This window comes from Protomyctophum parallelum, assembly GCF_964188405.1.
Source record: "Protomyctophum parallelum genome assembly, chromosome: 19".
Taxonomy (NCBI): domain Eukaryota; kingdom Metazoa; phylum Chordata; class Actinopteri; order Myctophiformes; family Myctophidae; genus Protomyctophum; species Protomyctophum parallelum.
In genome coordinates, this window is record NC_139717.1 from 7603249 (window position 1) to 7620553 (window position 17305).

The 17305-nt window shown below is 42.9% G+C and overlaps 1 protein-coding gene across 1 annotated transcript in view; it reads right to left on the reverse strand.

Moving 5' to 3' along the window:
* The window catches only part of LOC310877106 (solute carrier family 35 member D3-like), a 151937-nt gene that overhangs the window by 58384 nt on the left and 76248 nt on the right, over positions 1–17305 (reverse strand). Inside the window, exon 9 of the mRNA XM_083790812.1 lies at positions 14258–14313. Within this exon, the coding sequence (XP_083646938.1) occupies positions 14258–14313 (56 nt within the window). The remainder of the gene's footprint in view (positions 1–14257; positions 14314–17305) is intronic.

A 17305-nucleotide genomic window follows, 5' to 3' on the forward strand; every position in this document is an offset into this window, starting at 1 on the left:
TGTGCTCTCACAATTTGAGAAAAAGGTTAGTTCTCTCTCTCTCTCTCTGCGCTGTGTTGCACTGCCCTCGACAGAACCGAAAGTGCTATACTTACAGTACAGCAGTGCAGAACCGAGAGAGTGGATGTAAACTGCAGCTTTTAGCTTTTTTGATCACACACACACGCACAGAAAATAATTCGTCCCTGTGTGTGTGTGTGTGTGTGTGTGTGTGTGTGTGTGTTGAGAGAGACGACGAGAGATATTGATAAAGAGTGGGGGAGACGCGCTGTGCGCTCTGATCGAGACGGTTATTTTTTTAATTAATTAGAAACAAATGGTCCGAATGTTCACTCGAAAATTCCTGCCGAAGTTCGAGTCCTAAAATAAGGGTTAGGGTACAGCCTTAACACACACACGGACGGACGGACACACACACGGACGGACGGACGGAGTGCAAAACATACTCTCCCCCCATGCCTTCGGCCTGGTGGAGACAACAATCCAATCACGAAGGATGCGGAGTTGAGAATCGGAAAGGGGGCGGGGGGGTATATTACCACACGAACGATGGCTTATGTCTGCTATGCAGGCAAACAATGACGTACGTGCTAGTAAGAGATTGTAAAGAGAAAAATTTCATTGTCAACATGGCAATAATTCACACAGAGAATGATCAATGCTCAAGTTTCACAAAGGATTTAACCCTGAGCCGGGCCATACATTGATGGCAACGATCATCTATCAATCTATGGTATCAGGTTTTGTTTAAGGACCTATAACTCTGAGCGTGTGCAAATAGAACCCACATGGGTCAATTTGGTTTCATGTGTACATTCTCAGAGTGTGTGCATGTGCGTGTGCGTGCGTGTGTGTGTATAATGTGTGTGTGTCTGAGTGTGTGATACAACATGTGCCTGCATGTGTTCCATGCGCAGTTCAAACACAGGTGAACTTACAGTATCCTCAGGTCAGGTGTGTGTAAATAGCTTTGGGTTACATAGCTCTCACTCTATTGTCACAACAGGTGCCTGTGTGGAGGGAAAGATTTTTTTAATAATAATACATTTAAAAATAAATCAGATGATAGAAACATAAATAAGGCTTCTCCAGGTGTTCTCAGGTGATCAGGAAAGGCTACAAAAATATCTGAGGTTGTACCCTGTTACGGGTCCATTTGGTTACAGTTGTGCAATCACAGAGTTAAATTAACCCAGAGGACAGTGTACAGTAGATGGAGTCCAAGTCTCCAAGAGATATTACAAAACGAGTTTTGCCATGTTATATTTTTATTTTTTACTATTTTGAAAACATTTAAAATTTGTTCAACGTTACTAGCTGATCTACATCGACGCTTTGTGAGCTTGTAGATCGGCAATTTGAACTATTCAAAAATGTTTTTTCAAAATAGTAAAAAAGGCAAAGAAGTTTAGGGATAAAGGATGTCTGTAGCACTGGCGAAAATAGGGCCCCTAATGCATACATGGGCAACTGGCGGCCCAGGGGCCCCCAAACCCCTTTTGGTGTTAGCATTATGTTATGCTTTAGCTATTGAAAAATAGCAGATCTACAAGCTCGTAGCGCGCCACTGTGTGGTGCGCTACGAGCTTGTAGGTCTGCTATTTTTGAAAAATCAAAGAACGACTGACATGGTGGTCTTTGCTTGCCTCTTGAAGAGGGCGGTCGCCTACGATGCAAGAAAGATGTATTTGGCGCTGCACTGCGGCGACATGGACATGAGGGCTACGCTGCACTGCGGCGACATGGACATAAGAGCTACGCTGCACTGTGGCGACATGGACATAAGAGCTACGCTGCACTGCGGCGACATGGACATAAGGGCTACGCTGCACTGCGGCGACATGGACATAAGGGCTACGCTGCACTGCGGCGACATGGACATAAGGGCTACGCTGCACTGCGGCGACATGGACATAAGGGCTACGCTGCACTGTGGCGACATGGACATAAGGGCTACGCTGCACTGCGGCGACATGGACATAAGGGCTACGCTGCACTGCGGCGACATGGACATAAGGGCTACGCTGCACTGCGGCGACATGGACATAAGGGCTACGCTGCACTGCGGCGACATGGACATAAGGGCTACGCTGCACTGTGGCGACATGGACATAAGGGCTACGCTGCACTGCGGCGACATGGACATAAGGGCTACGCTGCACTGCGGCGACATGGACATAAGGGCTACGCTGCACTGCGGCGACATGGACATAAGGGCTACGCTTGCATGCGGGCCCTTTGTCTGAGACAAATGGCCCTTTGTCTGAGACAAATGTCTTCCTCGGGAGACAAATAATAAAGAACCTTGATAGAAACGTAGCTTTTTCAGAAAACTGTCAGGATGTAGAAGACATTTTTAGAATCTGATCTCAGGTCAACATGGGTTAATATCGCAATACTGATATATTATTTATTTCAGTTGTTACACTTCCAAAGATTGACCCGCTTTAATTACTATTAATAATAAGTCTATTATTAGTAGCTGAATGACCAGTAGGCCTATTAGAATTTTATTGTCTTTTTACCAGCTGCTGTTTAAGCACAGCTGGTCTATGTTCTCTCTGCTTGGCTTTCACGCCCACTCAACCTATCTTTCTCATTGGCTGCTGTATTGATTACCTATCGTCCTGTGTGTGTGTGTGTGTGTGTGTGTGTGTGTGTGTGTGTGTGTGTGTGTGTTGGATGGCACTTACACCCGCCTTCTAATGAGAGCGACTAATCTAATATACGGCAACCTTCCCCGTGTTTCTTCACTAGTCCAATCCAGCACTGCACCCCCTGGCAAAAAAAAAGAAAATCTTTTTTTTTTCTCTTTTAAAAAAAACTTAACTTCTGGCTTCTGACTGTAGTTTGTAATCATCTCTCTTATCATGATATGTTGACTCGCTGTACGGCTGTAGTGCATGTGTGTATGTGTGTGAGCTGCTGTACTACCTAAATAACTCATTTTTAGGGGTTTAGGCCATTGTAAAAACGCTAAAATAGCGTGCGCGCGGGTGTCGTTCGCCAAGCCGTCGCACCCCCTGGCGTCAAGTTCAAGCTCCGCCTATGAGTATATGCAATGTGGCCCTCTGGAGTGAATGTGGAACAACCTAATGCATATGAATACTGGGGATCCTCCAAATGAAAAAGGTTCAGAAACTCTGCACTACAGCTAGCTGAGGACATCATCGTCGTCCACAGCTGCAGAATGAGATAAGAGGAGATGATTGTGCATGGCCAGCCAGTTAGCCAATTAGCCGTGGATCACAGTGGACTGTCTGTCGGCATCTCAGACGCTTTGTCTATATTGACTTCCTGATTAACAGCAGACCGTTGACACCATTGATCAGATTAGCATCATGTGTACAGGATATCGACAGGACTAATGCGTACTGCACTGCGATGGTTGTCAAATGATCGCACACAGTACAGACCACGCTTTGCACCGATAAGACACTCTCCCCCCAACCCGAGTACAACAGCCCTTTGACTTAAAAGTCTACTGTATTTTAGTTTCTCAACCAAGTTTCATGTTTTAGGTTGTTTTAGTATGACTAATGATGACGCCAATTCATGTATTTACCTATACTGTATAAGTGCACTCCGAACATTGCTGACTCACAATAACCCATACCTGACCTGTGCTCCGAGGTGCACTTTTTCTACTTCTTAGTTCAAGTAATTACCATATCATTATTTTCAAAAAGCACATTGTTGTCTAGATAATAATGGCATATTATGCAAATGTCTGCAGTTGGTCCTTATCTGTATTGCCCTACCTTTGAACCTGCAGCATCAAACAACATCAACAAACTATTCACGTACGTACTGTACTGTACTGCAACTGCGTGGGCGCCTGCGATAGAAGAGGTTGTACACAGATGTATCCTCTGTGTTTAAAGGGCAAATAACATGCATTTTAAAACTGCTTTTAATATTTAATAATCATATTGTCTATGTCCCTCAAAGTTATTTCTAATGGTTTGAGCCTCAATCACCACTCTGATATAACCAGGCCTTGTCATTTCTTTCTGGACTTTGAAAGCAGTTTTAGCTGCAGTACCACAATGTCCTGAGGTGGTGGGGGTGCTGATATGCAGATTATTTAATATTTGAGTCATTATAATACTGATGCTAGATAAAACCAGGCTTGTTTCCATTCCATGCCAGCTTGGAAAATCAACAATGGTGGACATTGTAAACAAGTGGAAATGCAAATTTGGAACTGAAGACTGAAGAAGAGGAGGAATTATACAAAGTAGGGTGACATTGATGACATCACGATGAGGCCAAAATCAGTCGAGCTGTTCCTGAAAGCAATTTCCATTAAAACACCCATATGACATGAAAGCCTGATTGTTCAAAATTGGTTATTTGTGGGGATAGAAAACGCATATGGGAGCCCCAGAAACACAAAATAAATTGAAAAAGTTGAATTTTATTTTATAGGTCCTTTAAAGGGATTGTGACATTAAAAAAAAGGTTTTGGAATTGTTCTTATTTTCTTTAGGTTTTCTAATCTCAATTGCACCCAAAAAACATGAACTTTTAACATTTTCTGTGATCTGGGGTTTTCTGGCTCAAACAGGTGCTCTGATTTGCCGGCAGTAAGTGATGTAAGACCCTGCAAATCCCATATATGTCAATGGGATTTGCCAGCAGATGTCACTGTTTTCACTGTGTTGCCTGTTTTCATTGTAGCTCAAAAGGCTTCCAAACCCCAAAGAAAACTTCAGACCACAGTTCAGGTTTTTTGGGTGTAATTGAGGTCATAAAACCTAAAAGAAAAAGAAATGAAAATGAATGTCATAAAACCTTTAACACATTCGGAGCAGATTCTACAAAATGCATTGTAAATCCTAACAGTTTTCTGAAAAACGTATCAGTGGTTCTCAAACCTTTTCATGTCAAGGACCTCCAGAATGATATGTTTTTGGCCCCATCACGAGTTTAAAAATAAATAAATAGAAGATTCTAGACCTACAAGCTTGTAGCATGGCACAAAGTGACACACTACGAGCTTGAAGATCTGCTATTTTTGAAAAGCCAACCAATGTGCTATACAGTTAACATCTAAGATGACACGGATGCTTTTCCCCATTTGAATGGGATAAAGTCATGTTTTATTCATTAAAATAAAGCCCAGATTGTGTCTTTAAAAGAAGGCAGCTTGAAGACTAATGACGGGGTCGGTAAAGGACAAGCCAGGATCTTAATGAGGCGATTAGAGCCAATCACACATGGGAATTACTTGGGCGTGTGTGTGTGTGTGTGTGCATGTGCGTGCGTGTGCGTGTGCGTGTGTGTGTGTGTGTGTGTGTGTGTGTGAGTGTGTGTGATGGATTTAAATATTCACACAATCTGTGGGATAACCTCAGTTTACTATGTGAACACAGTTGGGCATGCACATGCGTGTGCATGCACGCATACAGCACGCTAATAACACACTTACTAGGGAACTCATGCAACGCACACACGCACCTTAACTCTTGCACTGCACACTCAGACAGCAGATTGAAACTGTAGAGATCATTACCTTCAATCATTCCCCCAAAACACACATACTGTGTGCGCACAGCGCACACACACACACACACACACACACACACACACACACACACACACACACACACACACACACACACACACACACACACACACACACACACACACACACACACACACACACACACACACACACACACACACACACACACACACACACACACACACACACACACCAAGCTTACTGTACATGCTACTGCTACACGTATTACACTGCTGTACACAGTAAAAATGCTGACTCAGATTACACATTTAACCAAATGGACTCATAAATGATCATTTAGTTACATATGCACACTCTCACAGTTGTAATGGATAAATTAAAACTGAGGATTAGACATGATGGGCTCTATTTTCGTCCATGCTAAACCCCTTATCCCAAAAATACTTCCGCTCCGCTCCATTACGGAGCTATGTGTCCCTATGTACGTGTTTTGGACACGGAAGGGTCGACGGAACCGGGCCGTACCCCCCCCCCCCCCCCCCCCCTGGATGTTGTAGCACACGGTACAGTTGCACCGCTCACTTCACACAGGTGTAATTTTACTAATTTGAAAAACATTTTTGAATAGTTATAATAGCCAATCTACATCGACACAGTGTGAGCTTGTAGAGTTATTTCAACTATTCAAAAATGTTTTTCAAAATAGTAAAAAAAACAAAAAAAATGATAAATAGTTTAAGGATAAGGGGTTTAGCATGGACGAAAACAGAGCTCGATGTGTACAACCTCATGGTTCTACCGCTATGGATAAGTGAACACAATGAATTACGCTACTACACCGTTTCAAGCCCTCTCCTACAGTACCAGCGGAAGAAGATTGTCAAGATTAATAATCTTCAGTCATTTTTGCTTCATGAGATATGATGTGCAGCAGTGTAAAAGGAAATGTAGCAGAAAGATCAGTGCGAGATAGAGAGAGATAGAGATAGAGACACTGCAGGTTGTCGCGTGCGTAACAAAGGCTGTGAGTCAGATTAAATTACAATGGCTTTAACGGTACGTTAAGGTGCCGCGCAAACAAATAAAACGCGATAATAATCAATCATTAGGCATAACATATTCTACGTTAAAGGAGAATTCCATACTAAAAGGCTTTCTTACCTTTCTTTGTAGTTGTTACGTCCCCACCAAAGAGGTCCAGGTGTTATTTTGTGCAAAAGCTCCTTATTGGCTATTTCCCCTACCATAAGCCCTAAATGAATTGCATTGAATTGAATGGGATGTATGGGGTGTTGTGCTAATTCGCTTATTTCCATCTAAATAAGTAGTAAAGTGTGCCGCTTGGGTTATTATTTACATTATGAAGAGAGGATATATACAAAAAAAAAAGAATTTGAGCGATGGAAATAAGCGAATTAGCACAACACCCCATACATCCCATTCAATTCAATGCAATTCATTGAGGGCTTATGGTAGGGGAAATAGCCAATAAGGAGCTTTTGCACAAAATAACACCTGGACCTCTTTGGTGGGGACGTAACAACTACAAAGAAAGGTAAGAAAGCCTTTTAGTATGGAATTCTCCTTTAACAATGAATCACAGTTTCCGAGCAAGTATTCAGTGTCTGCTTCAAACTCATCTGATCTAAATTATGAACACCTGGAGTAGTGTAATGACATTATTGGATGCAGGCGCAGGTTTCAAGGATGTTTAATGAATCCAGGCAAAGGTACAAGGGAATAGGCACAACTCGTAGTCAAAGGCAAAGTTAGGATGAGCAAAAAACACAGACAAAAGCTATAAACGGACGGGAGCGTGTGGAGTGGATATAGTGTCTAGTGCAGGCAAACAATACTGACTGAAGTGGAGTGGCAGAGGGGGTGATTATATAGGTGTGGACTAATGAGGAGAAGGTGTGTATAGTTAATAAATAATAAATTGTTTTAATAAATTGTAATTATGTATTTTCATGTATTTAAATGAACCCCAGGAAGATTAGCTGTCGCCACGGCGTCAGCTAATGGGGATCCATTCAATAAACAATAAACAATAGGTTGGATATGATGATCTCTGGAATGAGGGCATGGGCGTGGTCCTGACAAGTAGCCTATACTGGCATTATACTAGCCAGACATACAGTACAGTAGCCTACTGGCATTATACTAGCCAGACACAGTACAGTACAGTACAGTACAGTACAGTACAGTACAGTACAGTACAGTACAGTACAGTACAGTACAGTACAGTACAGTACAGTACAGTACAGTACAGTACAGTACAGTACAGTACAGTACAGTACAGTACAGTACAGTACAGTACAGTAGCCTATACTGGCAGTATACTAGCCAGACATACAGTACATTAAAGTAGCCTACTGGCATTACACTAGCCACTGTAGCCAGACATACAGTACAGTAGCCTATACAAGATTCAAGATTCAAGACTTTATCAACAGAGTTGATTGGAATTTGTTTCAGTGCACTAAAAGACACATATTCACATCACATAATCAGACAGAACATGATACAAAAGTACAGACATCATATGAGGGGGACCAATAAATAAGAAGAATCCAAAACGTTACAATTCATGTTGAATAAATAAATAGCAAATTCATCACAGTTCATCGTTTTACAAAGCAGCTTCACGCTGTAAAGTGTGAGTGAAAAGAGGGTCAGCATTCAAGAGGCGAACAGCCTCGGGATAAGTGCTGTTCTTAAAGCGGGAGGTGTTGCACTTTAGAGACCGGAGTCTCTTACCTGAGGGCAGGGGCGTGAAAAGAGAGCAGGCAGGGTGGGAGGGGTCGGCGATCACCTTCTGCATCCTGCGCTTAGTGCGTGTGGTGTAGATAGAGGAGACGGATGGGAGGTCGAGGCCAATGATTTTTGACGCTGTGCGTACCACCCTTTCCAGCGGTTTCCTCTCTAAGACGGTGGTGTTTCCATACCACACTGAGACTGAGAAGACGAGGTACGAGTACAGTAGCCTACTGGCATTATACTAGCCAGACACAGTACAGTACAGTACAGTACAGTACAGTACAGTACAGTACAGTACAGTACAGTACAGTACAGTACAGTACAGTACAGTACAGTACAGTACAGTACAGTACAGTACAGTACAGTACAGTACAGTAAGCCTACTGGCTTTACACTAGCCAGACATACAGTACAAGCCAACTCTCCCTCAATCGTTGAATGCTACAGAGTCTGTGCTTCCCGTCTGTCATTCGTGTTCATGGGAATTGTGGAGGAGAGTGCAGATGTCCCGGGCTTCTGACGTACAGCCTCTTATGCAGAAGTATTTGAAAAGTGTGTGAGCAGTATGTTTCAAGAGACTAGCATTATACCGGCATTGTGACAAAAAGAAAAAAATACATAAAATAAGATGACATGCAGTATATTTTTTTGCTATGCTTCATACAACACAAATTGGGTTTTAAAAGAGTTTGTTCGTTGCTCGTGGTGTTTTTGGTGATGCCGTTTCTTCTGTTTGACAACTGTAGTGTAGAGTTTACTCCTTGTTTTACTCAGTAACTGCCTGAATTTCCCCTGCGGTATCAATAAAGGTCTGCTTTATCTATCCATCTGAAGATAATCACCTCACAGCTGCTCTGGTGTGTGACCAGCACTGACCAGTAAACACTCTGAACACCAGTGCTGGAAGGTAACTAAGTACATTTACTTGAGTACTGTACTACAAGCTCACAATGTGTCGTGATGTCACGTATTGATACTTTTACTTAAGTAAATAATCTGAGTACTGAGTTTCCGTCACTGCTGACCACAAGCCTATAGCTCTCTCTGCTCCATTAGACGTTAATTCACTGCCCACTGAACTAATGTCACACGTTGAGCTATAAGCAGTAAGCACTGTGCTTGATGTTTTCAGGAGGGCATAGGAAGCTATTTCCACGGTCTGGCTGATGTTCACTCCATTTCAGCGGCTAAAATTAATATTTGGAAGGAACTCCCGGTACGTGCAGGCTCCCCGTCCAAACCGTCTGGTATAGAGTAGATACCCTGGCTTTTTCACAGTGGAAAATGTACCAGTCAAAAAGGTATACCAGAAGTGGGTATAAGTGCTGTGGCTGGTGTTAACAATTAACATACTGTAAACATTCCGCACTGTTTTGTCTGTGTGTTTGTGTACGTGCGTTGCACTACTGCACATACAGCAGTGGTTCTCAAACATTTTCATGTCAAGGACCCACAAAATGATACTCATTAGCCTGCGGACCCCCCATTTAAGCAATAAGACACGAGAGGTCTCAGGTTACCGACGCGCAGCGGAGGGTCTTCTACCTCCCAGCCAGTGTAAAATACCCGGTAAGCTGGGGCCTCGAGTGGCTTATTGCTTTTCTGAAACGGTTACAAACATATAGCAATATTAACCTAATAAAACTATTAAATTCACAAAAGTAGCTACGCTTTGCGCCACCAGAGCGAGCGAGCCAGAGCCACAACACTTCCTTGTTTTGCTCGGCAAGTAGGCTATCTGACGGGAGAATAGAGCTTGATGTCTTTACGGGGCTGCCTGGAGCCACACATTCACAGTCATATGAGCCGGGCGGTGCTTATAAACGCCCGCACGGCATGTGTTTGTAAAGCAATCAAGCGCTCCCCTTCCCCAGTTCAGCTACAAGGCTGCAGGAGGATACAAAGTGATTGAAGGAGTGGATTATCAGTGAAATTTACACCGGTCACGTGACGGTAACCAGCCAATCAGAATGAAGTATTGGGACTACCCGTTTTAGAATTGAAAATATATGCCAAGGAACCCCATGAGAGAAGATGTTTTACGGCTCTGGCAGTGATTTTCAACCATTTTAATTTCAAGGGCCCCCAGTTTGACCTGCATTAGGCTACGGTCCCCCATTTAATAGCATTTCAATCTCTGGGACCCCAATGTATTGTAAAATCAAAGTTCATTTAACTCTGAGAGTGTATAAAAGGAACCAAATGGACGCGGTGGGGTCCATTTGTACAATCTCTGAGTTACAGACCCATAGGGGTCCATTTGGTTCCAAACTATAATTTAGCTGGGGACCCCCTGGGACTCCCTCAAGGACCCCTATGGATCCCCAGACACCACTTTGGGAACCATTCATATATAGTACATGATGTGTGTGTGTGTGTGTGTGTGTGTGTGTGTGTGTGTGTGTGTGTGTGTGTGTGTGTGTGTGTGTGTGTGTGTGTGTGTTCATAATCGAAATGGTAATCAACACAGAGCCGAAATCAAGGCAGCATCAATAAAACACACAGCGTTGGCATGGAGCCACCTCTGAACATATTGATCTTATCAATAAACCTCCTTCTGCTTTCTTCTACACATCTGCCCTTCATTCCTCTCTCACCAACACAAAAATGTTGATGTCCTCACAAGTACAGCAATACGTGTGTGTGTGTGTGTGTGTGTGTGTGTGTGTGTGTGTGTGTGTGTGTGTGTGTGTGTGTGTGTGTGTGTGTCTTAAAGGGGCAGAGTGACAACAGAAAGCGTCACTCATCAAGCAGAACATTGAGACCATTCACTCCTGTCCTCTCTCCTCGCTTCATTTCCCTTAGTCTCTCTGACACCCCCCTCTCTCTCTGTATCTCTATGTCTCTTTCTCTCTCTCTCTCTCCCCCTTCTCCTACATTAGTTAAATGTATTAGCACAATGTAGATACAAATAAACATAATTATTAAAACGAAACCGCTTTTCTTTTTTTAATATTTATTATATTTATCCCACGATTTTGTAACCCATTTTTCCCCCCAGTGCCAATTATCTAATGTAATCCTGGGCTCTAGACTCCCTCCGCCAACCTGGGGAGAGCAACGGACTGACCTTCTTATGCTCCCTTCAATACAAGAGCGTCCAAGCCGCTACTTTTCACCTGACAGGGGGAGTTTCCCCGGTTGGACGTAGTGTGTGGAAGGAACGCGTTATTCCAAGATTTCCAACCAGTTCCTTTCCCCTCCATCAGGCACCCCGGCTGGCCAGGAGGAGGCAGTTTAGAGACCAGGATTAAAGACACAACTTTTTAGCAAGAAAAAGCCAATAGGCTGATTTGGAATCCTTAGTTACTTACTTACTTAATGGAAGAGATCATTATACTAACATCAGTTAAGTTCAGGAAGAACAATACAAAATAGCTGCAAATAACAGCAGTATACTATAAAGAAGTAAAAACACAAAACCTGCATAGAAACAGAAAAAGTAACGGCAGTATGAAATATGATGCATAATAAATAATTAAATGTCAGTACTTAAACATACAGTATAGATGAGAGATAAAGATATATTTTAAACTGTTTCCTGAAGTTTGGCAAGGAAGGCGATGTGGAAGACTTAAGTGATTTTATCTAGACAGTTGTACAACCGAGGGCCTCTATATTTGATGAAAATCAGCTCTGTTTGAGTGGCGCTAGCTCCTCCTATGCCCAGGTCTGTCTGTCTGTGTTAAGAGCTAATAGTCACCGCTGCCTCCCTGCAGCTCTCTCTCTCTCTCTCTCTCTCTCTCTCTCTCTCTCTCTGTCTCTCTCTCTGTCTCTCTCTCTCTCTCTCTCTCTCTCTCTCTCTCTCCGTTAAGAGCTAATAGTCACCGCTGCCTCCCTGCAGCTCTCTCTCTGTCTCTCTCTCTCTCTCTCTCTCTCTCTCTCTCTCTCTCTCTCTGTCTCTCTCTCTCTCTCTCTCTCTCTCTCTCTCTCTCCGTTAAGAGCTAATAGTCACCGCTGCCTCCCTGCAGCTCTCTCTCTCTCTCTCTCTCTCTCTCTCTCTCTCTCTGTCTCTCTCTCTCTCTCTCTCTCTCTCTCTCTCTCTCCGTTAAGAGCTAATAGTCACCGCTCCCTCCCTGCAGCTCTCTCTCTCTCTCTCTCTCTCTCTCTCTCTCTCTCTCTCTCTACCTCTCTCTCTCTCTCTCTCTCTCTCTCTCTCTCTCTCTCTCTCTCTCTCTCTCTCTCTCTCTCTCTCTCTCTCTCTCTCTCTCTCTCTCTCTCTCTCTCTCTCTCTCTCTCTCTCTCTCTCTCTCTCTCTCTCTCTCTCTCTCTCTCTCTCTCCCCGGTAAGAGCTCCCTCCCTGCAGCATGTCACCCTTCTGTCTTTGATCTGTGCCTATACGCTCTGAAATCTTCACTGTCCATTTAACCCTTGCCCTGCCAGTCCCAATTTTTTTGTTTGGGTAACAAATTGGCATATTTTTAATTCATCGTTTTAACATACAAGAAAGATCTGGTGGATTGAAGAGATGTTTTTTTTCCATTCATTCATTGCAAATGTATTCTCTCGATTCGCCACCAGATGGCGGGAAAGCATCATTATGCTGATTTTGGCTAAAATAGACGGATCTTCCTAAGTCACTTCCGGTTGAACGATCAACAACATCCTGTACTATTTTGACCCTAGTCAATAGCTTGGCTGGTCCGGATTGCTAAGCTAATGCTATATTTTTCATAACTAAGTCAAGTTATCCTCAAATCAACCCCAAAAGATCGCAAAATATCACATTTTTTACAGCGACGCACATAGAGACGGCGCGCGTGCACGATAGCGCACGATCACGCGGATTTCGGCCGTTTTTTGGTAAATTACATCCAACATTAGTGATATTAGCGAAAAAATATTAATTTTTGCTCTTTTGACCCCGCGATAACTGATATTGATTGTCATTCCGTTTTTTCCGTTAACGGGAGGTTTAGATTTTTCGATTAATTCCGTTTTTTCCGTGAATTGTAGGCCAAGGGTTGACTCTGAGAGTCTGCCAAATAAATGGAACCAAATGAACCCGCAATAAGGGTCCATTTGTGTGTGACTCCCAGAGTCACGGTGGATACATAAACAGGAGGACAAGCAGATATACCCATTAGAATCCAGGGTGTTCATTTAACTCTGTAAGCATGTTTATAAAGTTAAGATGTGCTGCGTATAATCAGACAGATACAGAGAACTCAACTATCGATTCCATCTGTTATGATGAGTGACCTAACATCATCACAACAAATAGGCACAAACACACACACACACACACACACACGTGCACTGCGCCGCACGCTGGGTGTATAGAAGTACACTATAGGATTCCAGAGAGAGAGAGAGAGAGAGACAGAGAGACAGAGGGAGAGAGAGAGAGCACATTATCCTAAGATAAAACTGATGCAGTCTTGCTTGAAATTACAGAGTTGAATAATGCCAGCCGTCACAAGATGATGAAAGATCCAATGCTTTTACATGTATCACCTCTCTGCTACATGTCTCTAGCTCTTTTCTTCTCAGTCACACACACGCACACACGCACGCACGCACGCACGCACGCACACACAGTCATAATATAATCATCACACTGTTACATTAATCGTGATCAAGACGACAACACATAATGACATTCAGTAATTGCTTGTATAATGATTAGGGATGCACCGATATGGAAATACTTGGCCGATACCGAAGTTTAAAATAATAATTTAGCCGATACTGATACAGATATATGTTTATTTACATGTTGTTGTTTTTATTTCTCCCTTTAGTGCCAGAGAAACAAATACAACAATACACAAAATAAGTGTTCAGAATCTGTACAGCTTGGTAGGTTGCAAATAACCAACACACCAACATAGCCAACGCGAAATGTATGCTTATCAACAACAGATAAATATCGGACTACTGCCCATCGATTAATGTCAGTTTGATTTGACGATACCGATATTGACCGATAACAGCAAATATCGCCCTATGCCGATGTGTGGCCAATACATCGGTGCATCTCTAATAGTAATGATGATGTCTTACCTGACAGTGAAGTCATATGAACAGGATGCCAGCACCGTCTGACTGAACGGAGAAAACTGGAACACACACACATACATACACACACACACACACACACACACACACGCGCACACACACACACACACACAAAAACCCAATGAGGAATGGATAAAGAAGGAATACTATATTAATATTGTGTAATGGGTGGACGGTGGACGTCTCAAATGCAGCATCCGTCTAACAGTAGAATATCTAAATAATGAAACTATGCATATAAAAACGTTGAGAACCCCTGCACTATAGGGTGCAATGCCATATAAAATCCTTTATATCCTTTTTTTTTTTTTGCGGCTTACGCCTTTTATTGATTTTTGAAGGGACAGACAGTAGGCTGACAGGAAATACAGTACAGTATACATAATATGCCTGTAAGGTCGTCGGGGCTGGGGCAAGTGCTAGGGCAAGTGCTACGGGCTAAGATGGAGTCTGAAGAGGTGGGTTTTCAGACTACGGCGGAAGATTGGGAGAGAGCCTGCGCGGTACTGAATAAATGGTAAATGGTGCATTTATATAGCGCCTTTATCCAAGGCGCTTTACAGAGATTGTGCATTACATTCACCCATTCATACACCGATGGCAGCGGAAACCATGCAAGGCACCAACTAGCACATCGGGAGCAATTAGGGGTTCAGTGTCTTGCTCAAGAACACTTCGACAGTAACTCTGGGGGAGCCCGGGTTCGAACTGGCAACCTTACGGTTACCATCCAGGCACTCTACCCCTGAGCCACCGCCGCCCCGAATGCAATGGGAAGTGCATTCCATGCTTTTGGAGCAAGAAGGGAGAAGAGTTTGGGACGCGTGGAGCGTAGTGAATGTTCTTCCAGCTTAACTGCATTGGCTAACAACAGATTAACACTCTTTGCAGCCGTTCTCTGGATGTAATGACAAAATGAGCTTCGTTTGAGGTTTCTGCTAAAGATAACAAATGACAGCATGTCCTTTGCCTGCATGCAGCTCAGCTGTACCACCAATATCACTCAATCCCTTTTCATGTTTCTGAAAAAGCTAATCTACAGCTTGCAGATAGGCCATGTTTGGAACATTTGGTGAAAAAAAGAAAAAGAAAAGGAAAATGAAAGGTCGAATAAGTTTAAAAATCTTTAACAACTCAAATCTTTGGGCACGCCACCCGCTGCTGCCGTTGAGGTCCAGGCGCATCCCACATAACAGGGCCCTATTTTCGACAGTCCCTTATAAGCTTCTCCACCTTTTTTTGACTATTTTGAAAAACATTCTAGAAGCTCACAACGTGTTGATGTAGATCAGCTAATTGAACAATTTTAAAATGTTTTTCAAAATAGCAAAAAAAGGCAAAGAATATTAGGGAGAAGGCACTGGCGAAAATAGGGCCCATAGGCTCTAAAATGAAGGGAGGAGAAGGAGGAGGATAAGGATGAGGATGATGATGATGGGGGTCCCTGGCACAAATGATTTTCAGATTGTGGTCCGCAGCCAAAAAACACATCAATTCGGGGGCTCCTCGGCATACAAATGTTTGAGAGCTAATGGCGAAGAACAGAGGTCTGAAACAATGTGACGTTTGGTACAATAAGGAAAAACGACTTATAATGGCTTTCTGGGAATCGGGATGGTCTCCGGTTCGAATCCTGGGCCTCCAGGCTTCGTGTCGCCTGGTTAAGTGTCCTTGAGCGAAACCCTTAACGCCCAGCTGCCCCCCTGTGGGCTCACGGAAAGCAGCTGGGTCAATGCAGGGAAGTCATTTACCCGCGGGGATCACTATAAATACCCTCTCTACAAATACCCTTTAACAAAAAAACACCTAGATGCACTAGAAAGAGAGGGGAATTAATTTAAGGGAACAATTTTTCTTTGTGGAATAATTGTTTAACAACAATCTTGTGTCACCGCTGTCTTGACATACAATGACATACAGTACAATCACAAGTATTGATATTGAAACTGTGGTACAGCAGCACACTAGTATCAGAAAATACTTTTGTTGCTGTATCAGTGGTGCTCAAAGTAAACCATTTCATGTCAAAGACCCCCAAATTTGGTCGCGGACCCCAGCTGAAAATACTTTGTTCCAGGTACCCCCAGAAGCAAAGATTTTAGTTAAAAATGTTTCCTTTAAAAAATATAAAATATTCAAAGATTTGCAGATTTTCACAACATTTTCAAATGAGCTCGGATAGCTAAAGTATAAAATATGGCTGAAATCTAAAACTTGTAAGTGCAGGTCACTTACTGTACAAGTGACCTGCACTTACAGTAGCTACAGGCTCAACAACCACACAGTGTATCGGCAGCACTAAAATAAATATATGGTGACTCAGCACATTTCAATAATATACTCCCCTGCTTATTCCAGATTTTATTTAATTAATTTTTTTAGGAAAAAAAAACATAAAGAGATAGGTTTCTGCCCGACAGCATCAATATGTTTTGCTATCTACTGTACTGGCTACTCAAAGAATCATATTCCATCCACACTTTTGTGGTCATCTTTTGTATCTCTTTTTTAATCTCTTGTGTCATCTACAGTAAAGCTGTTCTTAAACCTTTTCATGTCAAGGACCCCCGACCTGATATATACCAGCATTTGACTGCGGACCGCCTCATTTGAAAACTCAAACGATTTTGTGTCAGCGACCCCCAAAAGACACTTTTTGTCAACATTCTTTGAAAAGAGGCGACGTCCAAGCGTGCAATGTCTTGTGATGTGCGACACGTTGTGAGCTTGTAGATCTACTATTCTAGAACATCCCAAGAATACAATTGGGCTTAAGTTAAATGAAGTATATTAAACTGTTTCTGGGAACCTATACTTTAACCCATTCTGAACGGGCACCCATTTTGGTGTCAGCATCATGTTATGCTTTAGCTATTTAAAAATAGCAGATCTACAAGCTCATATCGCGCCACCGAGTGGCGCGATACGAGCTTGTAGGTCTGCTATTTTTTTTAAATCGAAGAGCGACTGACATTTTTAGAATCTGATCTCAGGTCAGAATGGGTTAATCAGACCAGTGTGTGTCCAGTGGAA